Here is a 20,185-nt window from a genome sequence, read left to right as displayed (position 1 = left end):
ACCATTGTAAACTAGACAGAAATAGAACATTGTTTCTTTCACACAGATATTTCACATTCAAAATATCATTTTTGTTCATCAAACGCAAATTAACATCAATTCAATATTCAATCAACTCATACTTTCACTGTTTTTCCAACTAACAAAGTTTCGTCGAAATCATCATGAACAAGCAATTGAAAGTGTGAAACGGATCAGAATGAACACAGTCGAGAATTGAATGACAACACTATGAGAATTACTACACAGCTCATATATATATATATATATTTAGATTTCTATCAAAGTAATTTGCATTAATCTCACGAGAAATGTCGGTATTCATATTTTAACATTGTACTTTCATTTGATATTTCGAATAAAGTTTATTGGTTGATTTAAATGTTCTTAATCACTTTAATGAACAATGGTATTTCAGTATTAGTGAGCCACGAACGTCCTTAGTCCTAAATACTTCTTATTTTTGAGTGTGCAATATACAGGTGTCTTAGTTTTGTACATAAAAGAATATCTGATGATAAACAGCTTCCAATAGTATGTGAATAATCCTTGTAACTATGTGTAGTGTGAATAAATTGCATATTGTATTCTTCTGTATATCAGAATAGTTAAATTTTTGAACCTTTTTAGTACTGTACGATGGTGGTGATAGTTTGAGTTTTGCGTTTTATCAGACAAACGGAAAACTTGAGGGAATTAAACGGTCATTTTAATATTATGCGGAAAGTGTGATTTTCGAATAGCTGTTAAATACTGGTTCTCGTTAGTGTAAACAATGATTTGTACAATGCAACTAATATAGTTGAAATGATGGATGAGACTTTGTTATACATCAAACATTTGTTAAAATGAGATATAAAAGACATTAACTTCTGTATGATTTATTTGTAGTCAGATTAACAGTGAAAGAGTGACTAATGAAATGCACTCGGTGTCGGTTGTGAGACTGTTATCCACCTCAGAAAATGGATGAATTGCTGGACAAAATCATGTATCGACTGAAGTTGAACACTGACACCGTTGCATACCAACTGGTTCAGTGGTCTGGAGGTTAGACTTACGAGCGCGAGACCGAAAATCCTTGGTTCGGGTCCCTTTGATGGAGCATCTTGAGTACGTACTACTGAGGAGTTCCATATTGAGACGAAACGGATGTCCAGTACTTTCAGTTTTTCAATGGTGTTCTAGCTTACATCGAATATTTTACCAAGTTATGAAGTAACTTCTTATATTTACAATAAAATGTCATAGAAAATTAAAAACAAAACTCAACTCCATAGAAAACTGGCACTTGTAGGGCCAGTGAAATGTCACTGAGCCCTAGTCAAATCATCCGGCAGTTGGGTCACTAAATGTCGAACAAATCATCGATACTTGTTAAGGTCAAGGACAACCAACGCGCATCAGTTAATCGTATGCCATGGAGTGGCGCATGCGGTGGTACTCTCGATATCTCCTCTGTACTCATTATTACTAATATATTTTCATAATTACGTCCTTTGTGTTATACGATCCTCAAAGCAGCCATAGTACTTTGATACGTCGAAGGGGTAATCCACGTCAAATTTTGACGGTGAGATATGACTTCAAAGTTAGCTGGTTCCTCATAATATTCCCGTTTAACTCAATTAGGTCCCCATTCATTCGACATAGATCACTTACGTTGGTGATCTACACACTGAAATTGACTTGTTCCTTATACATCAATCACATTGAGCGTAATGTGATTAGAGTAAGTTTGATTGCAATTTGTTCATTATCCACCGTGTAATGTTTCATCTACAAACTGCTTATGAAATTCAATGTCTTGAAATAACCAACATGAGTTTATAAGATATGTTTCCCCATAAATCAAATGTAAATAATTCAGATTATGTTACAATGGATTGTTTTAATTAGATGAGCAAGTTAAACTCATAAATCATCATTGTTATTTGTTAATTATTGTTAATAAATTACACAAACTTGTTACTTGTTACATGAATGAGATAATCTAGATTAATCAAAGTGGTATGATGTTGACTGTTTGGGAATGTTGTATAACATTAACTGATTTCAACTGTTCAATCATTGAAAACTAAAGTGTATTAAACAATTATTTATTATTGGTTAGAGACATGTGAGTAGTGAACATCTCGTCTAGGTTTGAACTGAGAACGTTCTCATTTCACAATCAAAGCATCACATTTAGACCACTGAGTTGGTATTTAGTAGTCCATATTTCCAACTTCAATGAATTCATGTTGTGATTTTTGTCGATTGACAAAATCCCATATTGACAAGTTAATGGGTAACCATCATCGGCTTCCATTCGTCACAATATCATTATAAATTGTGGAATTTATTTCGAATTTTTTCATAAATGTGATTTATGTATTTGGTGTACTTGAGTCATCGGAAACAACTTACATGAACATTATGATACAAGTATTTTTCACTACCTAGTGATGAGCTTCTATTGAATTATACAATCAACACAATCATTGATTGTTCATGATGGATTAAGATCGAATCATACGATAAATGATGTGAAATAGTGAATTGGAATCGTTTAATATTCACTTGGTAGCTTAAGAGTATCATTTGTAATTATGAGGATGAAAAGTGCCCTGTTCCAACTCACGATTAACCATGATTACATTATTTCTGCACTGTTGTAACAAGGAAGAAAGAAAGAAAGAAACAGTGTTCTATTTCTGTCTAGTTTACAATGGTTGTTCAACTATGATCGGTTCAACATGCAAATAATTTGCAAGTTTTCATTTTGACTTACACGACTGTTGACGTTACATTGCTATAGTGGTCGAGTTTGTCAATCGTAATCAACCGATTGCGCTATACTGACTGCAGAATCCATTCCTCAAGGTCCAGTCATGTCAGACAGGTTGGTTGAAGAGCAGTAAGACTAAAAGCAACAAACCCAACATCCGAGAATGAAGTTCGACTGCCGAATGTACTGAGATGTGACTGCAGTGAGTTGTTTCCTTCAGACAACCGACCTCTAGCAGTTTTCCCTTGGTCACTTCACTCTCGCTCTCAGATCACTGAGACCACGTCTCACCCAATTTCCTCCTCATGTACATCTAGAAGAACTCTTCTCGATGTGTGCAACCAGGAAGTGATAACCGCCGTCACACTATTTACAGCACTCAAGATCACTGTATTCATAATCAATTTCCCTTTGCAATTCCTACTACTCCTCCTCCTACCTCGACTTTCAACGATAAACTCCGTCTTTTGACTTCCTCATCAAATGTCATCATGGTCAACGATTCTGGTGCGCGAAACACTGTCTCAAGTCTACTGAAGCCTCACTCAAAACTACACATTGAAGCCTTCAACGTACGCACCCTCATTAATTAACCAATCAATCAGTCAATAAAGATGTCATTGTGACTGACTTGTGGAATTGTGCACAAATCCAATTCATTTATTCGGTATTTCAATCACCATCGTTTTGCGGTCACCTCATCACCGGAATACTTCTTTCAAGTATTCAATTTGTCGAAACATACACACACATACATACAGATGAATGGCAAGAAGAAACAAAACTACAGAAATGGAACGAACTAACCTCATTCGTAAATGCTCTCTCTCTTGTTCACACACACACACACACCACAATTATCTGGTCGTCAATAAACTGAGGTTACGGTTTATTCAAATCCACATGCACCGTTTATTTCCATTTTCATAGTTTCATTACATTGTAAATCGTATTACAACTATGTTGGAACTGTGAAGAGGTACTTGACTTTGTAATGAAGTAGCAAAATAAGAGAGAGAGAGATAGAGAGAGAGGGTGAGAGGTAATTAACTTAAGTCAATTGAAACTTGAAAGGAGAATTACAAACTTCATTGATTAGTCAATGATGATTTGTTTTGATGTAGGTCACAGTGAGTGTAGATTACTGGTTGATTGTCTTTACTCCCTTCACTTAATATACATTTCTATTTGAAAATGAACATGTGTTCGATTAGTATTTAAGTAGTGTATAGTTTAATTGATTCGGTTTAACCATTTTTGTTTGTTGTGCATCTGCTATGATAGTGTTTATTGTTAATGTATAATGGTTGTTGTGATTTGAATTGGGGAATGGAAATCATCATGAATGATAAAGAAGAAGAAGAAGAAGAAGAAGAAGAAGAAGAAGAAGAAGCGAATTGATGAGTTTGGAAAATCAAGAAAGTGAATCTGTTTTGTATTGTATGTTTGAATCTTTTGCATTGATGTTTGAGACTGCAATTGATCAGTTTTTAATTGATATATTAGAATTATGTGAGCATTGCGTCTATATTCCATTAAGTTTCGAATATTATAAGCCACATTTTATGATTGGTACAAGAGAGCGCCAATATATATGGGCCACACACATATTTTATGATAGGTGGATAACATGACGGCATTTGAAACGAAAGGTACTTAGTTCTATTACTGGAGTGGATGTCTTCTCTATGATACATGTGCTTTCAGATGACGAGTCCCTAATAGCACGAAAAGCTGGAAGTAGTGGACATCTGCGTCATTTTTGATGATTCTATTCAACAGGACGCATGTACGATCCCACACCAAAGGAATTTTGATCGCCGATCCCTTAGATGACTGATCCAACAACCAACGGTGTTGATGTCTAACTTCAGTCTATTACAATCTCCACAAATTTCCATTCTGATAATAATCATACACTCATCAATGACTAGCTTCAAGACGGATTTCTTGGAGTTCTAGTGAGAATCCGTGACTAGTAGAGTCCAATCCATGTTGGGTCTGAGACAGTTATGAACCTCAGACAATCGATCAAGGGTTATACAAAAGGTAACAAATTTGTAATTTACGTCTAGAAATTTAGAAATCCCCTGTTTATTACCCTAACCACATTTGATATATTTTAAAATCTCGAGTCACTTTATGATTCAATATTTTCTATCTTTCTATAAACTTTTAAATACGGTAAATAATATTAAACCATATTCAATTTAAATTCACATGGTGTTATTTACTTGAATATCCCCATTGATGTTTAGGTCTGCAATTTATCAGGACTCAGTAGCTAAATAGATAACGCGATAGCGTTTGAAGCGAACGGTACTGGGTTCAAGTCTCAGAGTGAAAATCAAATCTGAGATGCAGGTACATCCAACTGACGAGTGCCAAATAGGACGAAACGCGCGTCCTGGATTCCACTGATAGCCACTATCCATCTTTCCTCAAGGTTGCCCGTACTGGTTTATGCGTCATTGGTTTGGCACAGTGCCAATATCATATAAATCGGTGTCGTAATTGGCGATTTAGTCACGTGATGTATTAATACGTCCATAAAACATAAAAAAAATAATATTTCAAAAGGTTATAAAAAGAGTATAAGCTTCATTTGCATATGAAAATTTGTTGTCTTCTACCTGATTTATTCTATGGGATTAGTCCACTTTAAGCTCTCATTAGCTTGCACAAGATCATTGAAATAAATATTTCTTACATTTTAAAGTATATAAAAAAATCCCGTGTGCGGGATCGTGGATACGCACTGGTGAAGAGTCTTATACTAAGACGGAACAGCCGTTCAGTGTTTTCAGGATTTTCAAAGTAGTCTAGCTTCAATCGACTCATTAATTCAACTAATAATTACTAATTTAGTGAACGAGAACAAAAGTGTGGACTCGTGAGATAACACTTTCTTCAACATATTCACTTGAAGATCTGTTAATAAATGGTTAGGTAAACAGTTTTACACTTTAACGATTCTGTCTGTAATCAGTTGAGAAGCAATAATTTCAAATTTTTTGTACTTTATTCGTGCTTTCTCAAATTCATTGTTTAAATAGACAGAATTGCTTAAAATTTGATTTAATGTTAGAATTCATGAGTCACTGTATTCTAGACCGCTACTAGAACCTAGGAGCCCTGGATGGCTATTTCGTTCTACTGTGGGACTCCTCAATAGTGCGCATCCAAGATCCCGCCTCGCAAGATTCGAACCCAGGACCTATCAGTCTCACGAGTAAGTGCTTCACCCCTAGACCACAGAGCCGGAATCCAAAGATGTTAATATCCAACTTCAACAAATCCATGAAATTGTGTGACACATTCACCATTGTCTTCAGTGATTTACTATCTCACAACAGACCTGGTTGAACTCCACTGGTCACTACTTCTCACTAGAACTTCAGGAAATACCTGTTGAAGCTAGTCACTAAGTCCTATGTTCTAATCCCTTGAGTGAGATCGTGGATACGCATTACTGAACAGTCCCATACTAAAACGAAACGGCCGTCCAGTGCTTCCAGGTTTTCCACGATGATCTAGCCTTAATCAATTCATGAATTCAACCATTAAATTATTACAATCTTCACAAAACCCCTTTCTGGTGAAAAAAAACAAAACAACAATTTAGAGTAGAATTATTCACATAATTTCCTTTTCTTTATAATTTATTATATATATATATATATATATATATATATATATATATATATTCAATTGGTAAACAAGGAACGAGAGTAAAATAATAAAAAAAACACTCAGAAACTCATATTCCTAATTGATTTCACGGGGATAAATTTGATTTGACTTATTTCTTTATTTATTGGATGAACACAAATTTCCCAATCAATATATATGCAAACAAGCTAACGTACACTTACACTCACAGTCACCCCGCACACACACACATACACTCAGATGACAACTATATATATTTGTTCATTTTTATAAAATACACAAAAATATTTTCTTTTTTTTTTTTTGTTTGTTTCATTTCACATGGCGTGACCAATATGAATTAGATTAGATGGAAAAAATCTAATAAAATCTATATAAACAACCAAAAGAAAAATTAGGTATTAAAATTAAACTAAATGTAGATTAGTTACAAATTGATTAAAATAATAAAATGAAATGAAATAATAAAGCAAAAAAAAGTTTTAGAAAAAAGAATAACGAAGAAAAAAAAGAAAAAGAAAAAAAGAAATTGATTTTGGAAAATAATGAATATGTTTTCTTTGTTTTGTGTGTGTGTGTGTGTTTGTTAAATGCGATGGAAACAAAAATTAATTAATTAATTAACTAATTAGATGCCAAAATGGTGCGCATATATATATATATATATATATATATATATATATATATATTACTTATGCCTGTTAGTTGTCGTGGAGGAACATAGGCCACCGATCAGCATTGTTCATCCAACTCTATTCTAGACAGTCCTTTCCAATTACTAATTCATCCTTTTAATGTCTGCTTCCAGTTCCCGACGTAGTGTGTTCTTTAACTTTTCCTCTTTTCCGTTTCCCTTCAGAATTCTAAGTTAGGGTTTACCTTGTGAAACAGTTTGATGATTTCCGTAATGTATGTCTAATGCGCTTCCATAGTCATTTTCTAAGTTTTTCTTCTGATGAAAGTTGGTTTGTTCTCTTTTACAGTAAGTTGTTGCAGATAATATTCGGCTAATGGTTGTTGAGTATCTTACATAGATCACTATTTATAAATACTTTTACTTTCTTGATGACGGTAGTAGTCGTTCTTCACGTTTTAGCTCCGTACAGTAGGACTTTCTTGACGTTTGTATTGAAGATTCTGACTTTAATATTGGTTGATAGTTGTTTTGAGTTTCATATGTTCTTCAGCTGTAGGAATGCCACGCACAGTTTGTCAATCCTTTTCTTTACGTCTGCATATGATTTTCCTTGTTCATCGATGATGCTTTTAGGTACTTGAAAGATTCCACCCCTACCAGATTTTTGCTATCAAGTGTGACTGGGTTAGTGTTCTCTGTGTTGTACTTGAAGATCTTGCTTTTTCCTTTATGTATGTTGAGGCCTTTGTTAGCCCCGTATATAACTGTTGATAAATACCTCTACTTTACTAAAATTGATTATCGCATTTCTCCAACTTTCAGCTCTGTACAATAGAACTGTCTTGACGTTCGTATTGAACATTTTGACTTTAATATTGATTGATAGTTGTTTTGAGTCCCACATGTTCTACAACTATAGGAATGCTTTCCTTGCTTTACCAATCAGTGCCCTTATTTCTATATTAGATCCTCCTTGTTCATCGATTATGCTTCTCAGTTACGTGAAAGTTTCCACCTCTTCCAGAGGAATAAATATTAAATGAATTTAATCTCACTTCGAGTTGTGAAGTCAACCAGAACTTGGATATTATGCAAATCTTAGATTACAACTTAACACAAACGACCTTATTCATAATCTTAAAATATGATTGCATCTTTTAAACCAATCATATCTGAATTTCAATACTTCTACAACTAACAATTACATCGATGGATAGTAGCTAGCAGTGGAATCCAGCTTGATGCGCGTTTCGTCCTATTTGGGACTGGTCAACTGGATGTACCTGCATCTCAGAGAGTTGATGTTCACTCTGCGACTCGAACTCAGCACCATTTGCTTCAAACGCCATCGTGTTATCCATTCAGCTACTGAGTCCTGATAGGCACTTGTTTGTGAATTAAGGTAATATCGAGGCATACGCACAGTATGCACATATGCCAATAACAAACTGATCACTTGCAGTTTTAAACCTCAATGGGAAGATACAAGCCAAACAATACCAAGTGAATTTAACAATGACATCTTTTTCTTTTGTTTATTTTTTAGTTATCCAATTCAAATATTAATAAAAAGAATACAATTGTTAAAAAGTCATTTTTATTAAGGTTATTTACACGACAACTAAATAAAGATAGAACTATGAATATGCATCATGCACATGTGAATACAACCTCATCAACATCAGTGTTACCAATCAGTTGTAATTTATCAATTAACAATTCAAATCCATTGTCAATATCATCAACATCAGTATTATCATCTTCTACAGGACAAATGTCGAATCCATTCAGATTAAACTATTCTGTAGATATGATGAATTCACGTTTATATAATCCAAATATTCATCATTCTATAAATTATGGACCCTACAGTCCAATATGTGTAAATACTACTAATAATATACCAGTAATATCAGGTAAGTTTTATCCATCTCTTTTTTTTTCTTTTGAAACTGTAGATTAATGTTTTAAACATCAACTAAAGTATGATGGTTCTCTTTAAAATACCAGATTACCGGAGAGTAGAAACTATCCGGAGTAACTGATAAGTCTTTGAATTGAACATTAGATTCAGTTCCTAAACTCTTCTAGTAACCCAAAAGGGTAAATCTACACAGCGACTTGAACATGAGAGAAAAAGCATGAAATATTTTTATAAAAAAAAACGCTTTACTTCAAAGGTTCGTTTATGTACAGAAAATCTAGGGTATTTATAGTATTTTAGATGAACTTGGGTTTCCGGAAAATTCTGGGACTCTACTAAACATAGTAGCAATCTGGATAATATGCAATTAGAAACGCGACATATGACTTTTCACTATCTAGATGTTTCTAGAGAAACTTCTATTGAATGCCGATTGGATAAGATGCTTCTCAAAGTTGTCAGCGCTTTTTTCGAGGAGTTTTCTGGATCTTCCTAACAGTCATTTTGGCAGAATAACTAATAATGTTTATATTCTAACATGTTCTTACTTTTAATCTCGCTTTTTGGAATTTTGAATAATATAAATATACATTAGATTCATACAGCTAGATGAATAAGTAATTAAGAAAGTCATATTTTCATAGTTCTTAGTTCTAACTAAACAACAGATTAAGTTGTAAAACGGCCAGTAGTTTCTCGAATATTGTCTAGCTCTCTGACATAGATAGTTTGATGGCTGAGATTCTGATGAAATTGTCTCTAATTGGCTATCTTCATAGTTTCCATCATCTTTATGTGTCCATTTCTTCTTGTTAGCCATCTTTTTTCCAGTCGACTAATGATCAAGTAATTAGTTGGCCCATTCCAAACAGATTAATCAGTTGAATTTATAACAATGTGTATGTTGATTATAGAATGACCTGAATGTCAAGGTTCTACAAATTCTATGCTATTTTCGGGATTTCTCTAATCCAGATATCTCTAATATATTTCCAATCAGGAGTTCTTTGTCTGTAATAATATAAGTAGTATTATATTCATCGTACAATATCGAATTCTCAACACAAAATATTTCAACAAGTTTCCCTTTTCTACTGTTTGATCAATCCTGACGATAGATATTGAACTCGTGTAGTGATACTCAACAATCATCTTGTAAATCCTTTAAGCAAGATTCTTAAATTGTGATTACACCACAAATATGATACATGTTTAGACTTAGTAGTAATTAAAGACAGTCTAACTAGTTAGTTAGTGGTTGCTAGTTAGATGTTAACGGTACAAGAATCGATATCTGAACAATGTTCATTCTTTTTTAATGCATATTACCAACCACCATAATACCTCTGATTGTACTTTTATTATCAGTTTGGGTGTTTTGGAGATTGTTAAGTTTCTGATTGAAATCATGAGTCATTTGAAGCTAAACAACCATGGAAAACCTGGAAGCACAGGACGGCCGTTTCGCCTTAGTAAGGGACTCCTCAGCAGTGTGTATCCACGACCCCGCCTCTCAGGATCCGAACCCAGGATCTATCGGTCTCGCGCCAGGCTCTTAACCAAATAGACCACTGAGCCGGCATCCAATGGTTTTAGTGTCTAACCTCAAACAATCCATGAAATTGCGCAACTATCTTCCATTGTACTGAGGAAGACACCTGTTTCTACCCGACACGGATTGGCTCTACTGATTACGCCTTCTCACCAGAACTCTCTCACGAAGCTAGTCACTAGTAAGCACATGGTAATCATCAGTTTAGGTGTTGTGGAGATTGTTAAGTTTTTGATTGAGATCATGAATCAATTGATGTTAGACCACCATTGAAAACCTGGAAGCACTGGATGGCCGTTTCGTCCTAGTGTGGGACTCCTCAGCAACGCGCATCCACGATCCCGCACCCCGCGAGACTCGAACCGAAGACCTATCAGTCTCACGTCAGGCACTTAAACAACTAGACCATCAAATGGTGTTAATGTTTTTATTGATGATTCAAAAAATATTCATTATTAATAATTGTATATTGTTTCCTTTTTTTACTTCGTCAATTAAGATGATTATCAATCATTGAATTGTTGGAATGATTTACCAGTATATTATTCAAATCAATTAAAACAAGATAATATAACAAATTCAAATACACCACAATTATATATGAAACAATTAAAACAATCAACCAATGCACAAAATTCAAATTTAGATAATAATAATAATAATAATAATAATAATATTACATCACCATCATCACCACCAACGACAACAACAACAACAGGATTATCATCATTACCAATTGTATTACATAATAAACAAAGTGATTCTAATTGGATATTACACAATACTCATCTATTAATGAATAATAATAATAATAATAATAATAATAATAATAATAATAATAATATAAAGAATAATGGTATATTATCAAATGATTTGAACAATCATTCATCATTAAATCAACAGAATATTTGTAAAACTAATGGGAATTCACAAGCTTATACAGGATTAATGAAATCTAGTTTTGTATAGTTACCTAGTCGGTTGCGTAATAATAATAATGGTAATATGTTAGTGTAATGTTATGAATACGCATGGAATGAAGTACCTTAACTAAAATGAAACTCAATTTCTTTTCATAGTTGCTTGGTGGTCGGTTTAATTTCTTTTGAAATTCTTTCTTCTTTATCAATCTACTCACGAACACACACACAATCATGGCAATATATACAAAAATGATAATTTTATTTGTAATCAAAGAGAAAAATATAATACTGAATTTTTATGAGTATGACCTATGATTTAATCAATCCGTTTATTATTAGGATAAAGGTTGTGGAGATTGTTAAGTTTTTGATTGAGATCATGAATTGATTGATGTTAGAACACTATTGAAAACCTGTAAGCGCTGGACGGCCATTTCGTCCTAGTATGGAACTCCTTAGAAGTACTCAGCCACGAACCCCGCTCGCCCGACTAGAATCTTTCAGTCTTACGCGGGAATGTTTAACATTTAGACCACTGAATCAGTATCCAACAGTGCTGAGGAGTTCCACAATTGGACGGAATGACTGTACAGTGTTTCCAGGTTTTCAATGGTGATCACACATCAATCGGTTCATGATCTCAATCGATCAGTTTATCTTGATTAAGAGAATAATATTATTTAAATGGTTGGATAGTCGACAGAAAATCTTGCATCTATATTTTGTGCTAGTTAATACATGTCACCAAGGCATATCTGTACTCTTGTGAAGACTATAGACTTAAGTGACTCAGGTTCATATACCACAGTGATTATCATTAGTTCTTTTGAGTTTTCAAGTAAATGTCGCTGACAACTGTAAACTAACATTAAATTACCTTCAACCATATAATAGTTAATTATAGCCTATTCGATGATGAATCAATTAGAATGATAACCATATTGTAGTTTGATTGATAAAATCCGATCACCATTAAAAGATTAGATAAACATAACATTGATCATTATTCAAGTAACCGATCAATCAACAATTTTTGATCAGAAAAAAAATATTTAATTAAACAAGGCATCATTACAAAATAGTTGTTACAAATGGATTAAATATACTATTCCATACTAAGATAAAACGATCGTCTAGTGCTTCCACGTTTTCTATGGTAGTCTAGCTTAAATTCATTCATGAATACAATTATTGAATTAACTATAATTTTCTGTAACATTTAATAAACCAAGAATGCTAGAATGCCTATGGTGATGTTAATGATGTAGACTCATCAGATGATACTTTTTCAATATATTCACTTGGAGATCTGTTAATAAATGGTTAGGTTTTACACTTTAACGATTCTATCTGCAATCAATTGGGATGTAATAAGTTCATATTTTGTGGACTGTATTCATGTTTTCTCAAATTCACAGTTTTAATAAGCACAATTGCTTAAAATGTAATTTAATGGTTCAATTCATGAGTTGACTTAAGCTAGATCACCGTTGAAAACCTAGAAGCACTGAATGGCCTTTTCGTTCTAGTATGGGACTACTCAAAGCATCATGGTGGATTCGGACCCAGGACCTTCGGCCTCTAGATCACTGAGCCGGAATCCAATGCTGTTAGTGTCTAACTTCAACCAATCCACGAACTTGCGCAACCGTCCACCACTGCTGAGGAGTCCCATACTAAGACGAAACGGCCGTCCAGTGATTCCAGGTTTTCCATGGTTGTCTAGCTTTAATTGACTCATGATTTCAACCTGTGAAATTTCTAAAAATCTCTACAAAACCCATTCTCATAATTTAATTATCGAGTAATCTGAAAATTGTAGAATTACTTCAAAACATATCTTTGTTTCCTCTCATCATCTGCCACTGATAAGTGTTTATAAAATCAAAGATTTATTAGCTAAAACATTAAAGAGTTTCGCAGGTTTCACTATCTTTGTCATTTTATGGGACCCTCCACTTCTTCAAATCATCTGGATATAGAAGAACAAACACAATCAATAAAGTAGGGAAATTGTTTATGCACAATAACATTACCACTAGTCGGAACATTGTTTATTGAGGAATCTTTACAACTATATTCTGAGTATATACGCATTAAATCTAATCTGTACATGTTACCACCGTCCAAATACGAAGTACTTTATGTTCAAATGTAAATTTTCCCAAGCTTCAATGAAGTTTGATTTAGAAAACAAGATGGTACATGAGACGTTACCGCCGATTTGTCCAATTTATCAGTGATCTAATAGCTTATGAACTCTATATTCATATGAGTTTTTCTGCTTTATATGTGTATAGAGGTGACTTAGGGACTAAAGTACTCAACTCTTCATCATCAGTTCATAAATTAAGACTTTAATCCGTTTAACTCAACTTGAACAACGAAATATTACTGCCATTCGCAATCATAGAAGCAATTTTATTCATAGATGAGTACAAAAAAGCTGTAAATGGTATGCGAATGTTTTTAGTTAAACAAAGATACCTTCACAATTGATTGATCGCTGGATAGTGATCAATGTCATGTATATCAGGTCCTTCTTAGTGCATACCGAATTCTATCGAACAAGTAGCATTGTGGACATTAGTCTAAGTGACTGAACATTGCGTGCACTATGTTGAGATAAGACGCTGGTTGTAGGTAATCAACAGGAATCTCTGGATCTAGATTTCGTGCTACTTGGCAGTCGTTTCTAACTGTGAAGCTGGGTGACACGGGATCGAATCCGTCAAGGAGCATCAGTTCCGTCAAGATTACAATTACACCTGCTGACAAGTGCCAAGTAGCACGACATCTGGGTCCAGGGATTCCTGTTGACTACCTCCAACCACCATCTTAACACATAACTTCATATAAAACAATCTTACTTTTGTAAAGGATTGAACTCTTTTCTACCTATTTAACTCCCAACTACCTATGCAGCCTAATTTGATTACTGATAACTGATTTTAGTATTTCTCTTGTCGTTTATTCACTTCTCATTATATAACGAATAGGTGAAAGTATTTATAAAGTGATCAATCAATGAATAAAATGAAGATCTCATTAGCCATATACATATTATCAATATTTGATCCCATTATTTTAGCGATCAAAAATGTAAGTTATATTAAATGTTCAAGATATCAAACTCTAGTTAGTAAAGGGTGAGTGTAATTAGTTGGTTTTAAATTCAATCGGAAATATGAATAGTCTATTCGACCTTAGTAGTTCATTGTATAAAATTGATGTAAAACGTTTGTAAATACTATGAATATACATGTAATGTATATCAAACAAATAAATAGGTTATTCCGAACATGGTAAAATAGTTTATCCTGAACATGATAGATTACAGATCTGATTTACCTCTATTATTTAGCCAGTTAGTCAGCTACAGCATAGGATCAGGCACATATATGAATCGGTCCAAGTTGCCACACCTCATTAGCACAACAAGATAAACATCACATTCATAGAAGTAGTTACTTCAATGGTAGTAATATATAAAAGAAATATTGTGCATAAGGGTATAATACAGGGAGAAAGAAAGGTACGAAGTAATTTGGATCTGAGCCATGGCTCAGATTAGAAGTTAGTGACTTCAAGCACTTCAAGCCACGTTTTGGTTTGGCCGCCTCTAACTTAATTCCAAACGTCTCCAACACTAGTAAGCATTGAGCGTCGTGGTAATCAGTGTTCAAGCATACGTAACGCGTGGCACAACCATCTCAGTCGATGTAGGCTCAAAGCTTCATCAACTGATTTACTATCATTCCTTAATACTTTGCGTCTAACCTTATTATTACTTACCCGGTCATCCCAGCAGATGCGAGCTATATTTCTAAGACAACTGTGATCAAACACTAGTAGCTTAACCTCTATTATTATGTTTACAATGATATGTATGTAATGAATGTTAGTTAAACTGTAAGTATTGACTGATGTATCATGATGAGCAATACATTTAAAATTTTCTGATCCGATTAGCTCTAACAGTTCATCATTACAAAATTGATTTACATAATCAAGAGGGAATAATTTTAAAATTCATAATTGAACGGAATACAAGGAGTGAATGGATTTAAAAAAACAATTATTATTTATTTTAACACATAGATATTGGTACAAGGGGACATCAAATACATATGCGCCACATAAATCATTCGATTTGTGTGAAGGCTGAGATACTGAACGGGTGCCTAAACCGAAGCAGGTGGTTCTCTTAGGAGGTAACACCCCCAGCCTTCGACCTGAAGGTCTGATCCACAAGGCAGTGGAGCAACGTAAGGAGATGCAGTCCCATTGTAACCGGTGACCAACGATTGGTTCATACGCCATTTGTTCCATCAGGATACTGGAGCCCATGTGCACCATTGTTTTGGAATTAAGGTTTTCCAACTCCCCTAGGTGGACTCTCCATGTCCACCAACCTGGTTAAAGCAGCGGAGTTTCGTTTTTCGTCCTCTCAATTTCGTAAACAACACCCTTGGTGCGAGAAGGCAGTGAGTAGGACTTTCCTGGCAGAGGCTATATAAGGGTGGCCATGTGCGAGCATTTGGATAGGGAGAGCGGACTCTCCCCACTCTCGGACGTACCAGGGAATTTGGGGGCAAAAGCAATTATATACCTACATTAACATTATTTACTATGGCTATCACTTAGTTTAGTCATTCCGTCATTTAAAAACTTATTCCTTATTCCAAGTTATAAATCAAGACAGATGAAATGCATATTTCCGAAAATATGCAATAATATAGTACATATCCATACACTCAAATTGTAATTACACTTTACATATGAATATAAGTGATACTAACCAGTTCCATTAACTGAATTAAGCGAAACTGAAGACCCTGAGTTCGAATCCCGCGAGCGGGATCGTGGATGCGCACTGCTGAGGAGTCCCACAATAGGACCAAACGGCCGTCCAGTGCTTCCAGGTTTTCAATGGTGGTCTAACATCAATCGGTTCATAATTTTAATCAAAAACTTAACAATCTCCACAACCCCTAAACTGAAAATTATGTTAATTTGAATGCTTCTGTAGTGAACAAGAACACAAATGAAGACAATCGAATGTATTTGAATTCGAAATGACAGAAGGTTTTACTAAAATCTGAGAATTATACAGTAAATATTTAATTTACAATAATGAAATAATACTCATCGGATGGATATATTACGTAATAATTATATAATGATATATCGATTATAAATTAACATTGAGTAATTGAAAGAAAGAGGACTAATAATAATCAAAGTAATTGATGAATGGTCAGTAGTAGTTATGTAATTGTTATAACTTGTAGTTTTGTGCCCATGGTTCTTTATTCTTCATCCCGTCGCTAATTGTTATAACTTATGGCCTGTGTGCCCTGTTTAATGTATAACATAACGATACCGCCAATTAGAAAGCAGTGAATTATCGACCGGACCAATGACGCATAAAACACATACGAGCAGTCTAGAATACTTATAGGTCCTGCTTCCCACTTAGTCCAGCCAGTTAAGTCCAGAACACTAATCTCAGCCTCTGTGATATGAATCATTCTATTTCAAACATACTCGGTTTATGTACAAACCAAACAGACCACATCGTACCATAAAATAGGAAACAACATTTGTATAAGATCTAGCTCAAAAATGGTTGTGAATATGGGAGGTAGTAATTAATAGACAGAGCATAACTGAAGAACGTGAAATCGTATAATAATAGTTCATAGGTTAAAACAAAGCTTTCAATAAGAGGAACACGAATATGAATAGTTTAATTATTTAACAATTATTCGATAAAAATATACGTTTAATATTGGTCCATAAAAGGATCCGAACAGTTACCATTCATTATTCTCATCGGGATATAACAGTAATAATCAACAGATGAATGTTGAGAATAAGTAAAATACAAAAAATGGAAGAAACGCGAAAATAGTTTATCAAAGTTTTGCTACGAACTCCTCTATACCGATGGTCAAGGTAGTGAGAGTGATTGTACAAACTTCTATTGGATACAAAGGTTAGGTTTGTGAACATGGATTGCAATAGCTTCAGCAATGTGCAAAAGACACATTCGTAAACCATATAGCTAATTTGATGGAATATGGTGGATCATCTTAAAAAGTTTCTTCAGTTCAACTTGATGATCTGTGTCCATCAAGTAAACGAGAATAGAACTCTTAATCACTCTTACCTGTCCTTTGCTCAACCCACGATGGATAGTGTCCTATTATACAATGACGAACTTGCCGAATTGAATTGATAAACATACATAGATTTGGCAAATATTTAATTCACGAAATATCAATCAATTGTTTCAAATTTTATTGTTCCTACATTTTCATATCAATTGTTTTCTGTTCCCATTCTTTCCTACTGCTAGACATTTTATTCATAACTATCGTTAGACACTACTTATATGGATATAAGTAGCCCACACCACAATTTAACTACTTAGTTACCACTTCATATCTTCAACCAACTTTATTATTATTATTATTATTATTATTATAAAACTTGAATTTCTTTTGAACGCATAGTTCTGGTTTAAGCTCCTGGATGATAAGAGATTTGGCTATTTTTAAGAGTTCGATACGAAGAAATCTGGGTAGATTTGAACGAATCATATAAACAACCATAAAATCATATTGTGGATTTGTAGAATGGTTACACTCGATTAGGTGTTCAAGTGTAGAACTCCGAACTGTTTTCCTTTCACCCTTATAGAACCAAGCTGGGATATATTCCCGTATCCAAGTTGAAAGAAGTACGTCTTATCGCTATCGTTACCTTGGCCTTAATTATTTTAATTATACATTGAATTGTTCAACTAAAACTCTACAATAACATTAAACAGAACTAAAAAACTGAATTTATTCGAAAATCCTATCAATTATATATCTGAATAGAAACATCAATATACTTGCAAAACTTATTTGTAAGGAGAAAAAACAAAGAAAAGAAAAAAAAGAAATGACCATTAAAAATATCATTGATATTTTTCTTCTTGGAATATCCGGAGAATTAGTTTACCTGTGGTTTTTTTTGACACACAAAAAGAGAGACACGTAAACAAACCTGGGAACATAATACCTGGTAACTATATGGTGTTGTATGTATACATATATATATGGGTATAATAATAATCTTCTCAACGGTACAAATACAAAATAGTTCCTCACCCCCCCACTCACTCCTCATGTATTCACTTTCATACCTTCATTTCTGATCTATTTCAATTGAACTTAATGATGAATTAGTATTTATTGATGATGAGATTAACGAAGAAGATGATTCAGACGATGATGATGATGATGTTGTTGTTGATGATGTCGAAGAGGATGAAGAGGATGGAATTAGTTGTTCAAGTAATTTATAAACAGTAGAAGGATTAAATTTATTAGAATTATTGTAACATTTTGAATTGTTTATTAAATTCATAACTAACTTTTTTAAACTTTTCTTATTACCATTTTTATATTGTCTAACCTAATGAAAGAAGAAAAGAATATGAAAAAAAAGATATTACGAACAAAAGAAAAATATTTAAAAAGAGCGCGAGAGCGAGCGCGCGCACATACACACGCACACATACACAAAATGAACATCTCGATAAAGGAAGCTTCTTTTGAAGGAAAGAAAGAAAAAAGAAAAGAGAAAAACAAAGAAAGAAAACAACAGTAGAAGAGATTAAGTAGAGATATATATTGAATACATTTCAACAAACAAACATTAACACATATACACAAATTGAATGATCAGCTTAAAATGGATTAAAAATATAAAGAGAGAGAATTAACTGATTATATATATATATCTGTATAATTGGAAAATCTCAATAACAATGATAATCATTAATAAGTAAAGATGGATAGTGGTTAACAGTCGGATTCAGTTTGATGCACGTTTCCTACCTATTTGAGATTCGTTAGATGGATGTACCGGTATTCAAGAGTTGAGTATTGAAGTGAACATCAAGTCTGAGATGCAGATACATTCAGCTAATGAGCTCCAAATAGAATGAAACGTACGTCATGGATTCCCTACTGTTAGCCACTATTTATCTTTACTTATAAAGCTTGTGATTTAATGCTATATTGAAGCAACCTACACAGGATGAAAGGATGCAAACAAGAGACTGATCAATTGCAGCCCTAAATATCAATAAAAAGATACAAGCAAACAACGCCAAATGAATTTAAAAGTGGTGTTCATTGTAAAAGGGACAATGAGATTATTTACATTAAGAATTGTAAATACACAATTACACAATATTAAGACTGAATGGTTAATAGATTTACAATAAATAACCTAAATATGATTATTACTCAGAGAGGGGTTTTGTTGAGATTGTAATGATTTAATAATTGAATTCATGAGTTGATTGAAGCTAGACCATCATGGAAAACCGGGAAGCACTGGACGGCCATTTCGTCCAACGGTGGGACTTCCTCAGCAGTGCACATCCACGATCCCGCTCGCGGGATTCGAACCTAGGGCCTTCAGTCTCGCGCGCGAACACTTAACCTACTGAACCACTGAGCCGGCACCCGGTGGTGTTAATATCTAGCCTCAACCAATCCACGAAATTACGCAACCATCTTCCATTATAGATACCCGTTTCTGCTTGTTACGGATTAGCTCCACTGGTTACGGCTTCACACTAAAACTTCAAGAATTAACTCACGAAGCCAGTCACTAGTGAGCACATGGTAATTATCATTAT

The 20,185-nt window shown here is 33.9% G+C and overlaps 2 protein-coding genes across 2 annotated transcripts in view; one reads left to right on the top strand and one right to left on the bottom strand.

Moving 5' to 3' along the window:
* PCDHGB7_1 (putative calcium-dependent cell-adhesion protein) overlaps positions 1–15,445 on the top strand; it is a 79,600-nt gene extending 64,155 nt beyond the window's left edge. Inside the window, exons 7-8 of the mRNA XM_051212814.1 lie at positions 8,626–8,995; positions 11,055–15,445. Of these exons, the coding sequence (XP_051068733.1) occupies positions 8,626–8,995; positions 11,055–11,524 (840 nt within the window). The 3' untranslated portion in view covers positions 11,525–15,445. The remainder of the gene's footprint in view (positions 1–8,625; positions 8,996–11,054) is intronic.
* A 75-nt stretch (positions 15,446–15,520) lies between these two features.
* MOB4 (MOB member 4, phocein) overlaps positions 15,521–20,185 on the bottom strand; it is a 35,438-nt gene continuing 30,773 nt past the window's right edge. Inside the window, exon 15 of the mRNA XM_051212812.1 lies at positions 15,521–18,948. Coding sequence (XP_051068731.1) covers positions 18,679–18,948 — 270 coding nt within the window. The 3' untranslated portion in view covers positions 15,521–18,678. The remainder of the gene's footprint in view (positions 18,949–20,185) is intronic.

Source organism: Schistosoma haematobium, chromosome 3, assembly GCF_000699445.3.
Source record: "Schistosoma haematobium chromosome 3, whole genome shotgun sequence".
NCBI classification, from domain to species: Eukaryota; Metazoa; Platyhelminthes; class Trematoda; order Strigeidida; family Schistosomatidae; genus Schistosoma; species Schistosoma haematobium.
Note: the sequence above shows the minus strand (reverse complement) of the source record. Positions and strands in the feature narration are given on the sequence as shown.